We start from the raw sequence: 16,448 nt of genomic DNA, 5'->3' as shown, positions 1-16,448 counted from the left end.
GGTTGTTTGCAATTGTGTTACTATGATAGATGAAGAATATTTTTCCCCACACACAGGTTGACGGTGTCAGGTTTTTCCTCACTGATGAGGGTATCCAACTGGTTGTGATTGATGGACATCACGGAAAAGTTGTTGATCGAGTAACATTCAAAAACTCAATTCTACAAGGAATCCCAGCACAGATAGAAAATTATGTCAACAACATCAAAGATCAGTGAGTAAATAACCTGGTGTTACTAAGGTGCAATGTACAAGAATGCTGTACAACGCTCATCTTTTTCCTGGTTTTTGTCACCCAGCGTGGGCCAGACTGACGGGATAACAATGTGCTTTTGCGCCGACTCCAATAGAGTCCAAATGTGAGCGGGACGTGCAGGCAGCAGAAGGATGCAGACTCTGTGATTTAGGAACTGATCGAGCTCCAGATAAACTGCAGAGCTACATTTGATTAATAAACTGCAGAGCTACATTTATGTTGTGGGTTACAGACAAACTGCAGACTTAAATTCACAAAGCACTTGTCGGTACAGATGTGCACAGTTTACATTTTTCTATCGCCTGCATACTCTCTCAAATGGCAGAAAATTCCACTAATAAAACACATCCCTCTTTGCACATGTTCCCTGCCCAGACCTAGGGGCCAGATGCTTTTATTTTTTAAGTATGGGCAGCCAGAAATGCAGAGTTTTGCAAGTGGGTGGTAAGTAGCCAACACGTGTTCCTACATCCAGGAGGACAGTGGTTTTGTCTGCTGGAACAGGGATGGGAACACCACCAGAAACCCTTATACCAAAGGGCTTGTTCTCATATTAGTTTGTGGAATGCTATTGGGAAAGGAATATATTTCATTGTTATTAAATCTATTTGGATTTGAAATCTAATAGGTAACATTTAATACAAATAAGATTGCTTGGTTGATGAATCATCTGAAATAGCTGTGGGCAGATCAACAGGATATTGTTCTGGCATTTAGTCTCGAGATTTGGGGGAAGTTTCAGCACAGTGCCACGCAGGTGGATACAGATGCGTTTCTGCTGTCTTAAATAATTCTGAAGGTTCCATAAAACCACATCAAACCATTACTGCAGAGAAGCATAGTCATTGCTCACTTTTCTTTCATAAAAAAATAGGAGGGCTTTCCAGAAAGGCCATCATCCTCCTTTGCAAAAAGTCCAATCTCAATCCTGGCTAAATCCAGCTCCTGGATTCTTTCTTACTAAAGAAGATTGAATTGTAATGAGACTTCAGGCAGATTTAAGTCTTTCTAAGACTCATTGTCTTCTCTGGATGAGCGTTGGAACAGGATTAGGATTAGGATTAGGATTAGGACTGGAAGTTGACCCAACGTGGTCAGCACCTCTCAGGTCTCACTCAGCTGTGTCTTTGCAAGGATTGAACCCCCAAATTATTGTTGTTCTTTCACCAAAAGTTTTCCCAGCCCATCCCCTGCAAGCCTTTCCGGTTTGATCAGGCACAGGCTTCAGCCACAGCCATGAGACATCTTTCATCCGTTTGCTGGGTGAAAGTGGTGTTCGGATTCAGATGTGGACACCGTGCAGATGGCAGGACCGTACAGCCAGCAGCTTCTTGTCACCTCTCCCCACCATGAGCCAGAGCACGAACTGCACAGGCAGAAGGTGCTAACGGAGGGGAAGGGGCCCCACCAGCCTTGCCGGCCTCTCATGAGGAGACTGCTAGAACAGCTTTTATGTTTACGGACTTGGGGATGCAAGAAGAGGTGTTTCTAGCAAGGACAAGCCTTTGTTCATTTAAGCAACTCTCTGCAGGCCAAATTCCTTTTTTTTTTTTTTTTAATAAATCCACTTTTCTGATGAGTTTCCCAGGGATAAGAAAGCAAAACATCTGGTGAATTTAGTTTAAACTTGCATAGCAGGAAAGGCTTAATAGAAAGTAATGATTTTGGTGTACTGAAGAAAGAAAAAAGAGGTGATTCAGCATTTGCAAAGTACTCAAAACCAACCTGCCAGTTCAATCCACTCTCGTAAGCACTGGAGTATTTTAACACCTCAGGTTTATCCTAGGAAAAGTCCTGATGACTCTTAACTCTTGTGCTTCTCTTGTTCCTCTGCCACCACCCATTGCTATTTTCCCCTGAACAGTTCCAGTTCCAGCCGAGGTGTTAAGATCTAACTGCTGCACTCAGTAGCTCAGGGCTTGAGCTCTGCAGGAGCTGTTGCCTAATTAATTTTAGTGACTTGTGTCTGCCCTGATGCAGGAAAGCAGCCCCAGCAAGGCTGTCATTCGGCAGGATTGCAAATGCCGGTTGAGTCAGGGAAGTTTCATTCATGGAAACCCGGCAAAGTGGAATGAAATAATTTCATCTAAGCAAGTGTTTGCTCAATTACTCTGTCATGCAGCTTTAATTAGGAGCTGACCAAATGGCATCCCAGCCCCACTGAACTTAGCAGCAGAACTTCAACTGAACTTACTGGAGCGCAGGTCATCCTCCATACGCTTTGACATAACCTTTGGACACGTTCGTGCATCTTGTAGCAAGTAATGAGCTTAACTTCACTGAGTTTCCTGTGCTTCTCCCCAGAAAAGTCTCACTATATGAGGATACCTTCATGTTTAATTAGGGTTTTTATTCTACCCTTTTAGAATTAAGCCCAGGCAGTTATCGACTTTTACCCAAGCATTTACAGGTTTGCATTAGCTTAGTGCACTTACCTCGTGTCTTTTGTTTATCACTTGGCATTTGTAGAAGACTCAGAGAATTTTGAGGTGAAATACAGTATATGCAAGTAGATGGCAATAATAATAATAATAACAACAACAATAATAATAATACACACTGAAAATGAAGGAGAAGCATCAGGCCAGCAAAAATCTCCAAGAAGTTAATTCTTCAGGCTCTATCCTGCTAATGATGTAAGAACAATAAAGTATATGAGACTTGCTCGGAGCATCCCAGGGAGAGTATGTTCCTTTCTGAGCAAAGCAGGACGGAACTGCTGATTGGAAACATTTAAATCATTCTAGAAAACAGTGTTTAAAAAAAAAAAAGCAGTTACTTCTGTTGGCTTCCTAATGGGTTTTGCATGATTGGAAAAGTGAATATATGACTAAGCTGTTGAAAAGCTCTGACAAAAGCCATTAAAGCAGAAACCACCATCGTTCGTGGGTGTCTTTGAGTCACACAGGCAGGAGTTACCAGTGCTCAGACAGACAAGCGAGGAAGCGAGGAATGTGTTCTGACTGCATCTGTTTATAAATGACTGTGCTTCCTTCAGCTCTATAGTGCTGGTGACATCTAAAGGAAGATTCATTTCAAGAGGACCATGGACTAAAGTACTGGAGAAACTTGGAGCAGAAGAGGGTTTTAGGTTAAAAGGTAAAGACTTTTTAAAAATGCAATTCTGCACCCCTTTGACCTATTCCCCTCCCACAGTTCCAGTGAAGGGACCTTTCTTCCTTCTTCCAAACTTTGCCTTGCGTGTTTCTATCAGCATGTGCTCAAACATCCTGGGATCAGTCATTATTTATTCAGTAAGGTTGTATCCACTGCAGCTTTGGATAACAGCACTCAGTTTAATGCTGTAGATGGAAAAAGTGCTCTGGCAGTTGTTCTGAGACGGAAAGAATTCTGGGGGTTTGATTTTCCAGAATAATTTTAAATAAAAAGACATTTTAACAATAGGAATATTGGACTTTTTTCCCACTAAGTGCCCCCAAACAGGATTTTTGACTTGTCTGAACTTATTTTTTAGCTGGCTTTCTCTTGAAACAAAATTATGACTTGATGGCACAAAGCGTATTGATTTGAAAGTATCACGTATTGCACTAAAATATTGCTCTGCTGTGCATGCTGCTCTGATCAGCTCTGTGAGCTTTTGGCACGCTTTCCTCTGTGTGTTATACTCCCTAACACAGGTCTTGTCTGTGGTCCTGGCCCTCGTCATCCCTCCACCTTCCACAAGCAGGACAGGGGTTTGAGTACAACCGCCGTGCAGTTAATGACAGTTCAATAGATAGCTCAAGCTGCCTGCGAGGAAGGGTTTTTCCTTCTCTCTTTCTCCTCTCCTATGTATCACACGTTAATTAGTGGAAGTATACAACATGTAAATAAAATTTTAATTAAGCTTCATTAGAAAAGTATTTCTTTAATACCTGGAGAATGCATAACTGGCCAAGTTTGTGTGCACATGCGAGCTGCTGTCCACCTGCATCCATCCAGCCGCTGGGTGTAGCTACACATGTGGGTGTTTTTCTGCTGCAGCCTCGACACACTCTGTGACAGTTGGACTTGATGATCTTAGAGGTCTTTTCCAACCTTAATGGTTCTATGATGGTGATTAATGTATTTGCTCTGATTTGCAGAAAAAATGGCTTTTGTCGGATTCAAAGGCAGCTTCCGCCCTGTCTGGGTGAAGTTGGTCACTAATGAGGACTCAGCTAAAATCTTTCAAGCACTGCCAGTTCCTGTGGTGAAGAAAATGAAATTGTGAGGACACACTGCTCTGCCTTCTGGCTGCCAGCACTGCCCCCGTGGGATGGACTACTGACTGCTCACCACAGGCACCTTGCCAGCCTACTCAGAGGTGTAGCATTTTGTTGTTGTTGTTGTTGTTCAAAAAGAAATCTTACTGTAAGTAGCTAGAGTGGCCACATGTGACAGAAAAGCCTTCCTCTGTGATCAGCGTATCTTCTGTGATCACCAGCTCCTCGCCGGTTGACTTGCTCACCAATGCCGTGTTGACTCTCATGTTACTAAGCAAGGTTTGACCTGTTTTACAGGGTGCTGGTTTTATCGGCACCCCTGTGACGGATTAACTTACGTGCTGCCTCGTGAAGGGGGAGTTGTAGGTCTGAAGGCCATCGAGGATTACTGGTTTTACTGGCCTCTAAGGTTGTCCAAACATTATTTTTTTTTCCATGCTGTAACTAGCTGCTCACATAAATGTGGAATGCCAGTTCAAAGTCTGGTTGAAAATCTAAGATAGAAAGAGTGTATTTGAATGAATCCCTAGATGCTGGGAAACCTACTGGACAGTAAGAATTTATCCTAAAGCTTTTATGACATTTGATCAAGCTCTTTGGGATCTATGTTGTACATGCTAACCCACGGCACATAGTTGGGGAAGAGACGAGAGGAGGAGAAGATAAAACATGCCCGCTGAGACTGATGAAACCACATCTTTCTGCTTGCTCAGAAAATTGCGTTTCTCCTATGGATCAAGGGGGTTTAGTAGTGGTTACTCAAATGGGAAGTTTTCCTTCAACCAGCAGCTGTAGGCTAGAAGGAAAGAAATGTCAATTAGCACATACATTTTCTCTGCCTTTCCTATATAGTCCCTCCATACAATAATGTTCAGGATCAGTCCGGAGGGTTTATGGTAGCCAGTGAAAGAGAGAATCCTGTTCAAGGTTTCCAGTTTTTAACTGGGAATACTGGAACTCACTTTATTCAGCCTCAAAGAGAATGAACAGACTTTCTAGGGAGGTCAGAGAGAACGGGATGAGACTGCTCTGCTGTGTGTTGCTTTCTGATCCTGTCCTCAGGCTTAAGGGTATGAGGGTCCTCCTGGAAGAGTTAAATGGAATCTGGATGGAAGATGACAGAGGTCTTACCAGGTAGCTGCAGAATTAGAGTGGGAATCCCCATACACTAGTTGGATGTCTTGTGCCTCCTTTCCCCCTTCTTCAAAGCAGTATCTGGGTAACGAAGGCAGATTAGTGTGAATCAGGACTCCTGCGGGGACATCTCTTGAAGCTGGGAAATGAAACATTATCTTGTAAAACATTGTAAGCACCTCTCGTGTTCAGTGATATATCTGGCTGCTGCTCAGAAATGCCATGAAGGCGTTTCCAGAGCCTGTGGCTATTCTAGGAAATATAAGAGGGGGAGGGGGGAGTAAAAGATAGGATGAAGAGCTTTTCAAAGCACATAGAATGTCAATTTTGCCAATAATATCTGGATTTGTTTCCCCACTTAGTTTCTGCCTGTCCCCATTGCTACAGAAATTATTCTAGTTGCTGATGGTTAGTTCATTTTGCTCTGTTTTAATTAGAGGTCATGTAATTAAGTTGTTTTTTTCCACAGTATCCAAAATGCTATTGTGCAGCTAGAATGAAAGAGCAACCATTTTATGTGTCATTCCAAAGGCTGGGCAGGTGTTGCACTCACTCAATAAACCTGGTTTTGATCAATTGCTCTGAAAGTCAAAGCAACCATGAACAAAATTCAGATAAATAATACTGTAGGTTACATTCCCCTCAAGCCTCTCCTGGGTTTTGAAACTGGAAATGTTCTTTTCAGTCTTACTATGTAGTTGTTTTGAACTTGCTGAATGTCATGTGTAACGCATTTAAAAAAAAAAAAAAAGAAAGAAAGAAGAGCCAAGCTTTCCCTCCCTTGCTTCTCAACAAGTGTCTGTTAATGAATGCTCTGTAGGCATTTGTGCCATTTCCAGAATAAATGGGCAACACTTGTAAAAGGCAAGTAAGGTGGTGGGGTTTTCCCCCCCCAATGTCTTATGACGGTTAGGGGATTTCACAAACTATTCCTTGAAAAAGTCAGTCTCACTTGTGGTTCAACCGTGATTATCCAAACGTCATTTATTGGACAGTCTCTGATAGCCAAAACAGAGCCAGATCTCTAGGTCAAGCAAATAGACTAAAAAAAAAGTTCCTTGAGTAAATTAGTCTGGATTAGCCAAACTTCTTCACTGCTCTGAGGCAATTCTGTTGATATCATTGCACTGGAGTTGGTGGAACACACTTGCTTCCAAGAGATGGACCAAAGCAGGAGCGTTTCTTTCACGAGCACTTCACAAACGGTGGGCAGGAAGGTCGGGCTCGGAATGGACCTGGTTTGGGATTTGGCTTTGTACACCCCCCCCGGGGCAGGGTTTCCCTCCGTGGTGCCCTGCTTCACTGGGCCACCAGCCGGTTCTCTTCTCCTGCTCTCGGTAAGCGTGCGGATGCCCGGCAGGATCGTGCCAGGTGGGTCGATCCCCTAGACTGGTTTGTTCGGCTTCCACAAGCATGCTGCCTTTGTGCTAAAGCGTAGCTTCTGAGTTCTCAGGGTGAAATCGTAAGACTTGGCTCTAGGAAAACCTTTTTCTTTTTTTTTTCCCCTAAAAAAAAAAAATCTCATCTTACTAAGAGAAGAAAACTTCTAAGTAGCTTAGTGTCTCATGCAAAGCTTGTCACACGGGGCCTGTTTTGCAGCTAGGGTGGGTCTCACGCTGTGAACATGGAGTAGGGGATCGCTGCAGTCTGTAAGCCTGAGGGATAGTAGAGCATCGTCGCCGTGTAGTGGGGCAGACACTCCTGTGAAATGCAAAGGGCTCCCATCCACCTTTACGGGATCAAGCCAGTGTGTTGCTCTGAAGACAGAATGAAGCCTGATACCACCGCCAGTCAGCAATAGTTTTGTGCCATATGATTACTTTTTAATCTTTGACTGTTCTAGAAGTTGCACGTGCACATTTTGACTAGAGAATTACCTGACTGCTTGTTCTTTGTACGTCCTTTTAACAGTCCCTGCACAAGCTGCAGTTATCCTCTTTGTAAGGTTTTATTACTGCAAATGTTTCCATGTTTGCCTACGCAGTTGCCATTGGTAGAGTGGGGTTTTTTTGATTGCATTTTGTTTGTTTGTCTGTTTGTTTGTTTGGATGTTTGGGGTTTTTTTGCCTCTGTTCAAATGCTTGTTTTACCTGTCGCCGAAATAGCTGGTCCTTTTTCGGAGTTAGATGTTTGTACATTTTCTTATAGACTTTCCAATGAAAAAAGATATATTTTCTATTAATTTATTACAATGGCACTAAGACAACTAAATTGCAGACATATGAAGCATTTTTACTGGAGTTTAGCGTTGTCCAGGTTGTTAAGGAGGTCGGCAATATGTATTTTCGGATAATCTGCTTTGCACTTGAAAGCTCTCGATGTCCGCAGACCGTGGTAATGCATTGACTGTCTGGTTTATGATGACAAGAGCTCTTGGGACGTTGGTTCCCACAGATTGTGGCTTACAACTGAAATAACACGTAGTTGTTTGGAGTACACAATGTTTATCAAAATAAATATTCAATGCAAATTTCTTATATTATTTTTGCCTCTTTAGTGTCTCTGTAACAATGAACCGACGTTTGCTGGCCACACACACACATCCACACAAAATTTATGTCTCATCTGAGAGAAAGGCACACAGTTCTCTACTTATTTCAGAAGACAAAACCCCAGGGGCCAAACCAGCCCCGCGTGCCTTTGCTGGCCAGTCTGCACAGACGGCAGCACGTTCCGCTGCCTGCCCGGCCACGCTTGCAGGATCCAAGACGGGAAGGGAAGGACATGGGAGCGGGAAAGGGGATATTACAGTGGGCAGACATGGGAAGGGGCTCTGTTTGGGGCAGGTGGGGGACTATTAGTAGGTTAAAACAAAAATCTTGTTCCCATGTTCACAAAACTTTTTTTTCATTGAATAGGGTGAACATGGAATAAAAATATATATGGAAATAAATAATATATAAAACATGTATGAAGTTTTTGTAGTTTGCAGCTATTAAGGCTTATAAGAATGTCACTATTGGGTCAAATATGACTTTAACTGTAAATTTGTCACCCTGGGATGGTGCCAGCTGAGCAGACTTTGCTATAAAACATTTTGGAGGCTCCAACACTGGAGTGGTATTTTTTTTTTTTTTGTGGCAGCAATCAGCATTTCTAACATCCAAGCACGTATTTTTTAATCAAGTATCAAAATAGCAGCTAGTACATTAGAGGAGATCACCCACCTAACGCCTCCAGGCCAGGAAACCAAAAATGCACCCTGCCTACTCATCTCAGATTGGGTTTACTGATACATTGGACTTTTGCAGATTAACTCCATGGCGGGGGAAAAAAGGAAAAAACTGAATATCAAGGCAGAAATCTCACACCATGACACCAATGTAGGGAAAAAATGAACCATCTATTTAATAGTGCGATAAGCTCAAAGCCTTCGAAGGTGAGAGCTACAGAGGCTGCCCGGGGGCAGGGGCAGAGCTGGGCTTTAGCCTTTGCCTGCGACATGACACTGGGGGCACCCGGGGGCACAGGGAGGTCCCAGGCACCCAGCTGGGAGCTGCTCACGGTGCAGAGCCTGCAGAGACGCCCAGGGTGGGCAGGCCAGGAGGCATTGCACACGCATTCATACACACAGCTTATACATACACCTACACATATCTTACACATGCATCAACACATACACACGGCTTTTATATATGTACGTACACATATATACATCTTATACATACACATATACTTTTTTTATATACACACGTGTATATATATATACACACACACACGTGCACATGCATATGCATGTGCACACATCTCATATATATGTGGGTTTGTTTTTTTTTTTATATACACACGTGTATATATATATACACACACTCCACCCCACCTGCACACATATCTTACACACAGACTCTTTTACATTATTACATTATTGATTTTGGGATGGGGTCAAAGGGAGGTGTGAAGAGGGTGCCACTCACGTCACACCCCATGGCCCTTAGGCAGATGTTACCACAGCACTGTTGTGGCTCTGTGTCTGCGTGTGTGTGTGCACGTGCGTGAGTGCACACACATGCACACATGTGTATTTGTGTATGGGGGGGTGTGTGAATACATACATATGTATGTGTGTATAAGGGGGGGTGTCTGTGGATATTTATGTATGCGTGTGTATATATATGGGAGTGGGGGGGTGTGGGGTGGCTATATGTGTGTGTGTGTATTTCTGTGTGCCTGTGTGTATTTGTGTGCATGTGTTATTTGTGTGTACGGGGGGGGCGTGTAGATGTCTATGTATATACAGCCGTTAGAACTAACTTAACAACAAACTATGCATAACCGTATACAATTCATTACATTAGTTCTAAAATTACCACGTAATTTTTAGTTATATGTATATATTTAAATATAGACCGGATACATTCTATCCATGAATATACAGAATACACCGTACATGAAACGTATTGTCTTCTGCATGACGATATGCTTAATAGGTTACTAAAGAGTAAAAAGACTAAAAAAAATGACATATTTTACATAGCTACCATTTAGATTACATATCATGACGATAATATAAACTATTCAATAGGTAACATTAAAAGTGTGACGTAACGCGCCGTGACGCAGCACAGCAGGCCAGGCCGTTGCCTGTCCGCGCGCGCCCTCTGGTGGCCGCACTGGGGCGCAGCGCCCCGCTCCCCCCGCGGGCCGTGGGGGGGGGCTGCAGGCGGGGGCGAGGCGATCCCGGGGGTAGCGGGGCTGGGCCCGGCTGCACGGTGCCCTCACACGGCCTGACAAGCGCAGGGGCCAGGGCGGGGCTGCCGCCCTACACCCCTGGAGCTGGGAAAGGGCGGGTCGGTCACACAGCGCCCTGTCGCGCATCGTGTCGTGTCGTGTAGTGTCATTTCCCCCACCCCCCCCCCGCCCCCCACACCCCACCGGCGCCCTGCAGCGGAACCGAGGATTCCTCCCAGGGCATCGCCAGCACCCGCAGGCGGCAGAGGAATCCTCCGCAAACGCTGGTGACAAGGACGAGGTGGCCGAGCAGCTGGAGCGGGGAGTGGGGCGCGGGTGGCCTTGCGGCGCTCCACCAGCCAGCAGGGCTTCAGCCCTGTGTAAAGCAGCTTTTTATAAATCAAACAGTTAGGAAAACTTATTGCAAATATGTGAGTTAGCGTGTTATCTGGCAAAATTTTAGAAATTAGACTTGCGCTTCTAGCTGCAGCTTCTGCCTTTTAAAGGGAAGTGCCGCAAGAGCTTTCGGGGAGGGGTTTTTGGTGTTCGTGTCATGGGGGGTTTTTGTTTTAGCTGCTACTTTGGACAATGGAAAAAGAGGGTATGGGTTGAATCACAAACCAAGAAAACCCTAGAGATTTTTGTCTCTTACATAAATGCCTTCATATCCCAGCATGCCAGCGATATTCCCAGCTGAGCGTCACAGTCATATTTAGTCTCTTCTCAGCAGCAACTAACTGAGCTCTCCCAGTTTCTGCCCACAGCTACCAGATGTAGGGATGCTCCCTGCTTTGCGTCACAGAGCTTCACTTCTCCCAAATCCACTGCACAAAAAGAAACGCTGTTTGTGAATTCCCCAGACAGAGGGGTTTTATGCAACCCTTGCAGATCTTTGCACCGGCCAGTCCACCACCTCCACCAGAAGCTGAAGCCGCTGTGATGTGTCCAGGCTTTTTCAGCCCCCAAAGGCCATTCCAGCAACTGGCTCAGAGCTGTTTTGTCACACCACTTTCTTTCTGACCAAAGGATGGGGGAGGGATGTGTAGAAACCACCACTGCAACTACACCCTTCCTTCCTCTTGCATGTCTTCTTCACAAAACACACCTTCAGAAGCTCCTCCCTGCAGTGATGCCTTAGCCATGGAGCAGAATCCAGCGTGTACACTCGCTCCAGTACCTAAAATCAAAAGCCAAGGGAGAGCTCCGTCACTTGGCAAATAATAAATTAATCTGTGGTTTCTGAGTCTGAGTCTCAGCTGGAGTATCTCAGCAGTCAGGAGCGGTACCAGGACACAGTGAGGGGCCTGCGATAAGGTAGCAGTAAGAGGACTCAACGGGAAATTGTTTGGGAAGAAAGCCCGTTACAAATAAATATCTTTCCTCCTTTGGCAAAGTGTGTAAAGTGAAGCTAGGGGGAGATCGTGATGAAATTCCCAGCCCAGCTGTAACCTCAGCTCATCTTCTGTTGTGTTAGTGTGGAATGAGTAGCACAGGATAATGTTTCCTAAAGCACAGATGCCTCACCTAAAACCCAAGGGTCTGTCAGTTGATAGCGACACCTCAGGAAATTAATGCAGCTGATTGATTGACTTTTATTTCTGCTTTCCTCTAGTCCATCTCCAGTATTCAACTGGTACCCCTACATCACTGGGGTATTTCTTGAGCACGGTCTTCCCTGTCACAAATCTAACATTGATTTTCTCATCCCAGAAAGTAAGACTGACATGGCTTATCACTACTGACAGAAATAATAACGTGGCCGAAATATATTTAAGGCCTTACTAGGGTTATTTGAGAATTGAGCAATGTGGCTTAAATGGTGATGCGAGGTGGGAACAGGGTTTGGGGAGGAGTGGCAATAAGATGGAGAGCGGCCTTTCCCTGCTTAGGTTACACAGCTCATTAGATCACAACAAAATACCTGGCTCCCGCATTAAACGAAATAAAGTTTTTCAAAATCTTCTGCTCAACTGCTGTCTTAAGTGCCAAAACACATGTCTATGCTTCCGTTAAGCTCCTTGGCAACTCCATCCTATTATAAGTGCAATTATCTAAAGTTCACACAGTTATTAACGTGTTTTACAGCACCAGAAAGATGACAGCTGACTATGAAGGGTTGAGAAGTCATAGGTATGGCTGTGGATGCAGTTGGCAGGATGAATAATAAAATATTCATACAAGAGTCTTGTGTAATTTAAAGTATGTACTGTTTCGGATATTCACGAGATTTCATTTTAGATGAGGGGATGAAAATTATTTTTTGCAAAAGAAGTTGAATTAAATAAAACTGCATGAGGACACCTTAAGAAAAAGCCATACAAGATGGATTGCAGCCATAGGTCTGGGAAATAATAAACAATGATCACATGAATACACATATTAAACCTTTATTTTATTTATTGACTCAGCACGTGCTCAACCACAGTATTTTTTTCAACACAACCTCGCAATACCATTATTCATGTATAACTCAGGCTTTCTCCTTACAAAGAAGACTTTACGTAAGTTACAGCAAGCGCCAGGTTACTCTGGGGTGCCGTTCAACCAGCAGCAACTCCTCACTGCTAATGGCCTCGCACCTCGCAGGCAAATGCCGCGTCCTGGCTGCTCACCTCTTTCCAAAGCACACGGAGGCCTGCTGATAGGTAACACTGCCGTCAGTGAAGGCACCTGAACCGATTTAAATATTAATGATTTCAGGAGCGCTCAGTGCTCCAGTCAGTGGTTTCCACAGAGTTAGCAGGCGTGTCGCCAACACAGAGGTCCAGGCTGTTTTCAGACACTACGGAAAATGATCTTTCAAAGCAGTAGTTGCTATAGGCAGTAAAGATGGGCCCACAGTTTTTTCGGAGGTACCACTAAATTACAAAAGAAAATAAGAAAAGCTTTTGGTCATAAGCCTCATGGATTAGAGCATTCTAGTCCCTCTTCTATAAAAAATAGTGTCTCTTCTGTCCAACTGCAGTAGAGCAGAGGCACAATAATTCTGGAATAACAAAAGAAAAAAGTTTCTGAGAAGTGTCAAAAAGTAACACCTACTTCCCCCATTTTATTCCACATTCAGGCCATGGACGTTGCCAACAGGATTGTCATTACAACCTCAGCGGGCACCGATCCACCTGACCATGAGAAACTCCGACACAGGTCACCTCCGTGCTGCTGTTTCGGAGCCGGGGTATCCGCAGGCACCCAAATCGGATGAGTTACGGAGCTTCACAAGACGGGAGGACTCTGCCGCCAGCACGTAGTGAGAGGTGCAAGGGGTCAGCAGGTGAGGCACCAGGACCCTCCTCTTCTGAACAGAGGCTGCACAGCAAGACCAAGTGCTGCAGGAACACGTATTTGCTTGCCTTTGCCAGTAAGACTGGGAAGAGGCTAAAGCTCCTTTACCTGTCCCGTTTCTCCCTCCCAAAATACCAATGTCTACACAATAATTAAAAAAAAAATCAAAAATATCCCAGATTTTTTTTGAGAAATTCTTTATTACATTACTGTTAAGTGATGATGAACAGATCTGCTTCTGGTATTACAGAAATCCATCAATCCAATGCCACTGATAGCTGATCCCCAGCTGGCACCAGCACCAACAGTGATATACTGGTCTGTTAAGTAGCATCACACGGGGAGGAAAACATTTACTGCTTGTCTTTGGATAAAGGCCAGCGTGCCCTATAATGCTTGATTGTAATGTGTTACATAAACCTTTTAAATACTAATCAGAAACTACGCTGCACAGACCTCTTCTGCTCCAGATACAAGGTGTGCCCAAGCCCCTCACACCACCTGACTTCTCTATTGGAGGAGAAAAAAACCACCACCACCACCACAAAATTCAAGTATTTTTCCTTCCTGAATCCAAGCAGCTCTGACCTTCTGGCAATTTAATAGTACCTGCATCCAGCGGGGTTTGTCCCTGTTAAAATGGCACAGTATGAGACACTAAACCCAGTGATATGCAAAGATAGTTCCTTTTATCCTAGAGTAAGAATTATCAAATAAAAGTGTATTGACATAGTAGGATGGAAATCTTAATAAGAGTACCAATGAAACAGGTATTTGTTAAAACAGGGGCATCCCCATTATTCAGGCATGGGCTCTTTGAATTTCTATAAATGTCCAAAGCAGTAAAAAAAAACCCAAACAAACCCTCTGGAAAAGGCAAATGCAGTTATTCCTTGAGTAGAAAAGGAAATGAGCCACAGATAAAGACTGGACATAATTTCCAAGCCTTACTATAAAGCCACAAGAACAGTGGACAAGTATCAGACAAAAGTAGGCTGTTCCACATCTTAACAAAATGGTATTTTAATTTATGATTTCCTTGCACAAGAAAATTGAAAGAGTTCAGGAACAGTGAGAGGAACGTGGAGTCTTTCTGAAGCCAAGGCTGATCTGACTCTGCAGAGAAATGCTTTGATCACTCAAGATCAGAAATCCTGTCGTAGTTTTTAAGTGTGTCATAACAGACTTAAAGATGGAATTTTAAAAATGCATACTTCAGCTAGTAGTTCAGTGCAGCAACAAGGCTCAAGACAAAGAGAAGCTGCAAAAGAAATGGGAACCACGAACTCCCCTGCTAGCAAATGATGCATTCGGAGAGAAAGACTGTGCAGCAGAGAGAAAAGACTGGTAACAGGCATGGTGTCACAGGAAAATTCATTGCAATGCAATGACTGCAACTGCAATTCTCATCTTTTTAAAGTGAATGTTGCCACTGCTTGCATCTCTAATCAATAAGATTTAGTAGTTGGTGAGGATGTTTTGTTATATATTCAACCGCCAGCACTTAATCATTTACTACACATGGTGCTTCTCTCCTGCTTCTCAGGTCTTCTGGGCCCTGGTTATTTAAATGTCAGCTTTCCTACTTCACTTAATGAAGTTAAGCCCTCAAAAACAGAGGATGGACTTGGACTCTTCCATGTTGGAATGCGATTTTTTTTTTTTTTTCTCAATAAAAGAGATAAGGCACACAGTATACATTAGGATTACCTTAAAAAAAAAAATCAAGATATTCATTCCAGTATTTTATTACATAAAAAGTTGATTGTCCATTGGAAATTTTTCACAAAGTGCAACCACATCTTGCGTAGTATCATTGACAAACTGTTTTTTTTCTGAGAAGGACAACTGGGTTAAAAACATAATGATAACTTTGAAAACTTAGTTATGGCACTAGAATAGAGAAACCCACTAAGCTGAGTAGAAAAAGGCAACAGATGTTTAGCTGTCATGAAAGCAGATGTTTTTCCACGTACCTGTGTAGTACCGAAAAAATAAAGAAGTAGTAAGAACTGTAATCACCACCCTACTTGTTGAAATTAAAGGCTGTATCTGAACTGCCTGTATGTAGAGCCAAAAAATCTGTTATTACAAGTCTGATTGAGACCCAAATGCACAACACCTGTAAAACAGAATGCAGGATCTGCTGGGTACTTACAGAACATTAATGGCCTTAAAGTAAATTTTTTAAGATATTTATTTTATATATATATAAAAGTGATAGTGTGTTCAGGCATGAGGACGAGCGCTAGGGGCTCAAGGACTTACTAGTTTCAGAAGGGAACACAAGTTGTTTCGGAGTAGAGTTGTGAACTGCGACAAAGACTGGCTGGTGAAGAAGTTCCTGCCACACTGAAGGCAGTGTTGTGCATATCAAAAAGCAACCCTTGACTCATTACTCCTACTAAAAACATAAAAACAAAACACACACCCCCCCAAACAAACAAAAAAACCCAAAACCCAAGCAAACACTTTAAAATTTAAACAAGCTATGTTGCATGCTCCTTTTAACTATAAAGGAAAAGGACCCAGCCTACCATGAACATAGATTTACGAATAACCAAAACAAGTATCTCTTCTCAAAAGTCAGGCTATAGCTGCAGTGTAGTAATTGTTTCTCCTCCTTGGCTCATTTGTATACTGTTTTGCAACGCTTAGTTATTGAGCTCAGGAAGAACCTCCTTTGATTAAAAAAAGAAATCATGTTTATATTTCATAACATTACGAAAACTACAGAAACTGCATTTCCAAATGTTTCTGATCATAATCTGAATTGTCATCTCTATACCATAGATTTAAGTTGTAAAAAGAAAAAGCTCATTAGTATTTCATATTTGTAGTTTCATCTGACCTGTGTTCATCTCTTGATATGAGAAGCAAAACTCTTTTGAAAAGCAAGGAGG

The 16,448-nt window shown here is 43.2% G+C and overlaps 1 protein-coding gene across 5 annotated transcripts in view; it reads left to right on the top strand.

Annotated features, from left to right (window-relative positions):
- CEMIP (cell migration inducing hyaluronidase 1) overlaps positions 1–6,354 on the top strand; it is a 111,057-nt gene extending 104,703 nt beyond the window's left edge. For all 5 annotated transcript variants that reach the window (XM_054837509.1, XM_054837505.1, XM_054837508.1 and 2 more), the window contains exons 27-29: positions 57–214; positions 3,255–3,355; positions 4,342–6,354. In XM_054837509.1, the coding sequence (XP_054693484.1) occupies positions 57–214; positions 3,255–3,355; positions 4,342–4,469 (387 nt within the window). In that variant the 3' untranslated portion in view covers positions 4,470–6,354. The remainder of the gene's footprint in view (positions 1–56; positions 215–3,254; positions 3,356–4,341) is intronic.
- Positions 6,355–16,448: the final 10,094 nt, after the last annotated feature.

This window comes from Grus americana, chromosome 10, assembly GCF_028858705.1.
Source record: "Grus americana isolate bGruAme1 chromosome 10, bGruAme1.mat, whole genome shotgun sequence".
Lineage (NCBI taxonomy): Eukaryota > Metazoa > Chordata > Aves > Gruiformes > Gruidae > Grus > Grus americana.
Note: the sequence above shows the minus strand (reverse complement) of the source record. Positions and strands in the feature narration are given on the sequence as shown.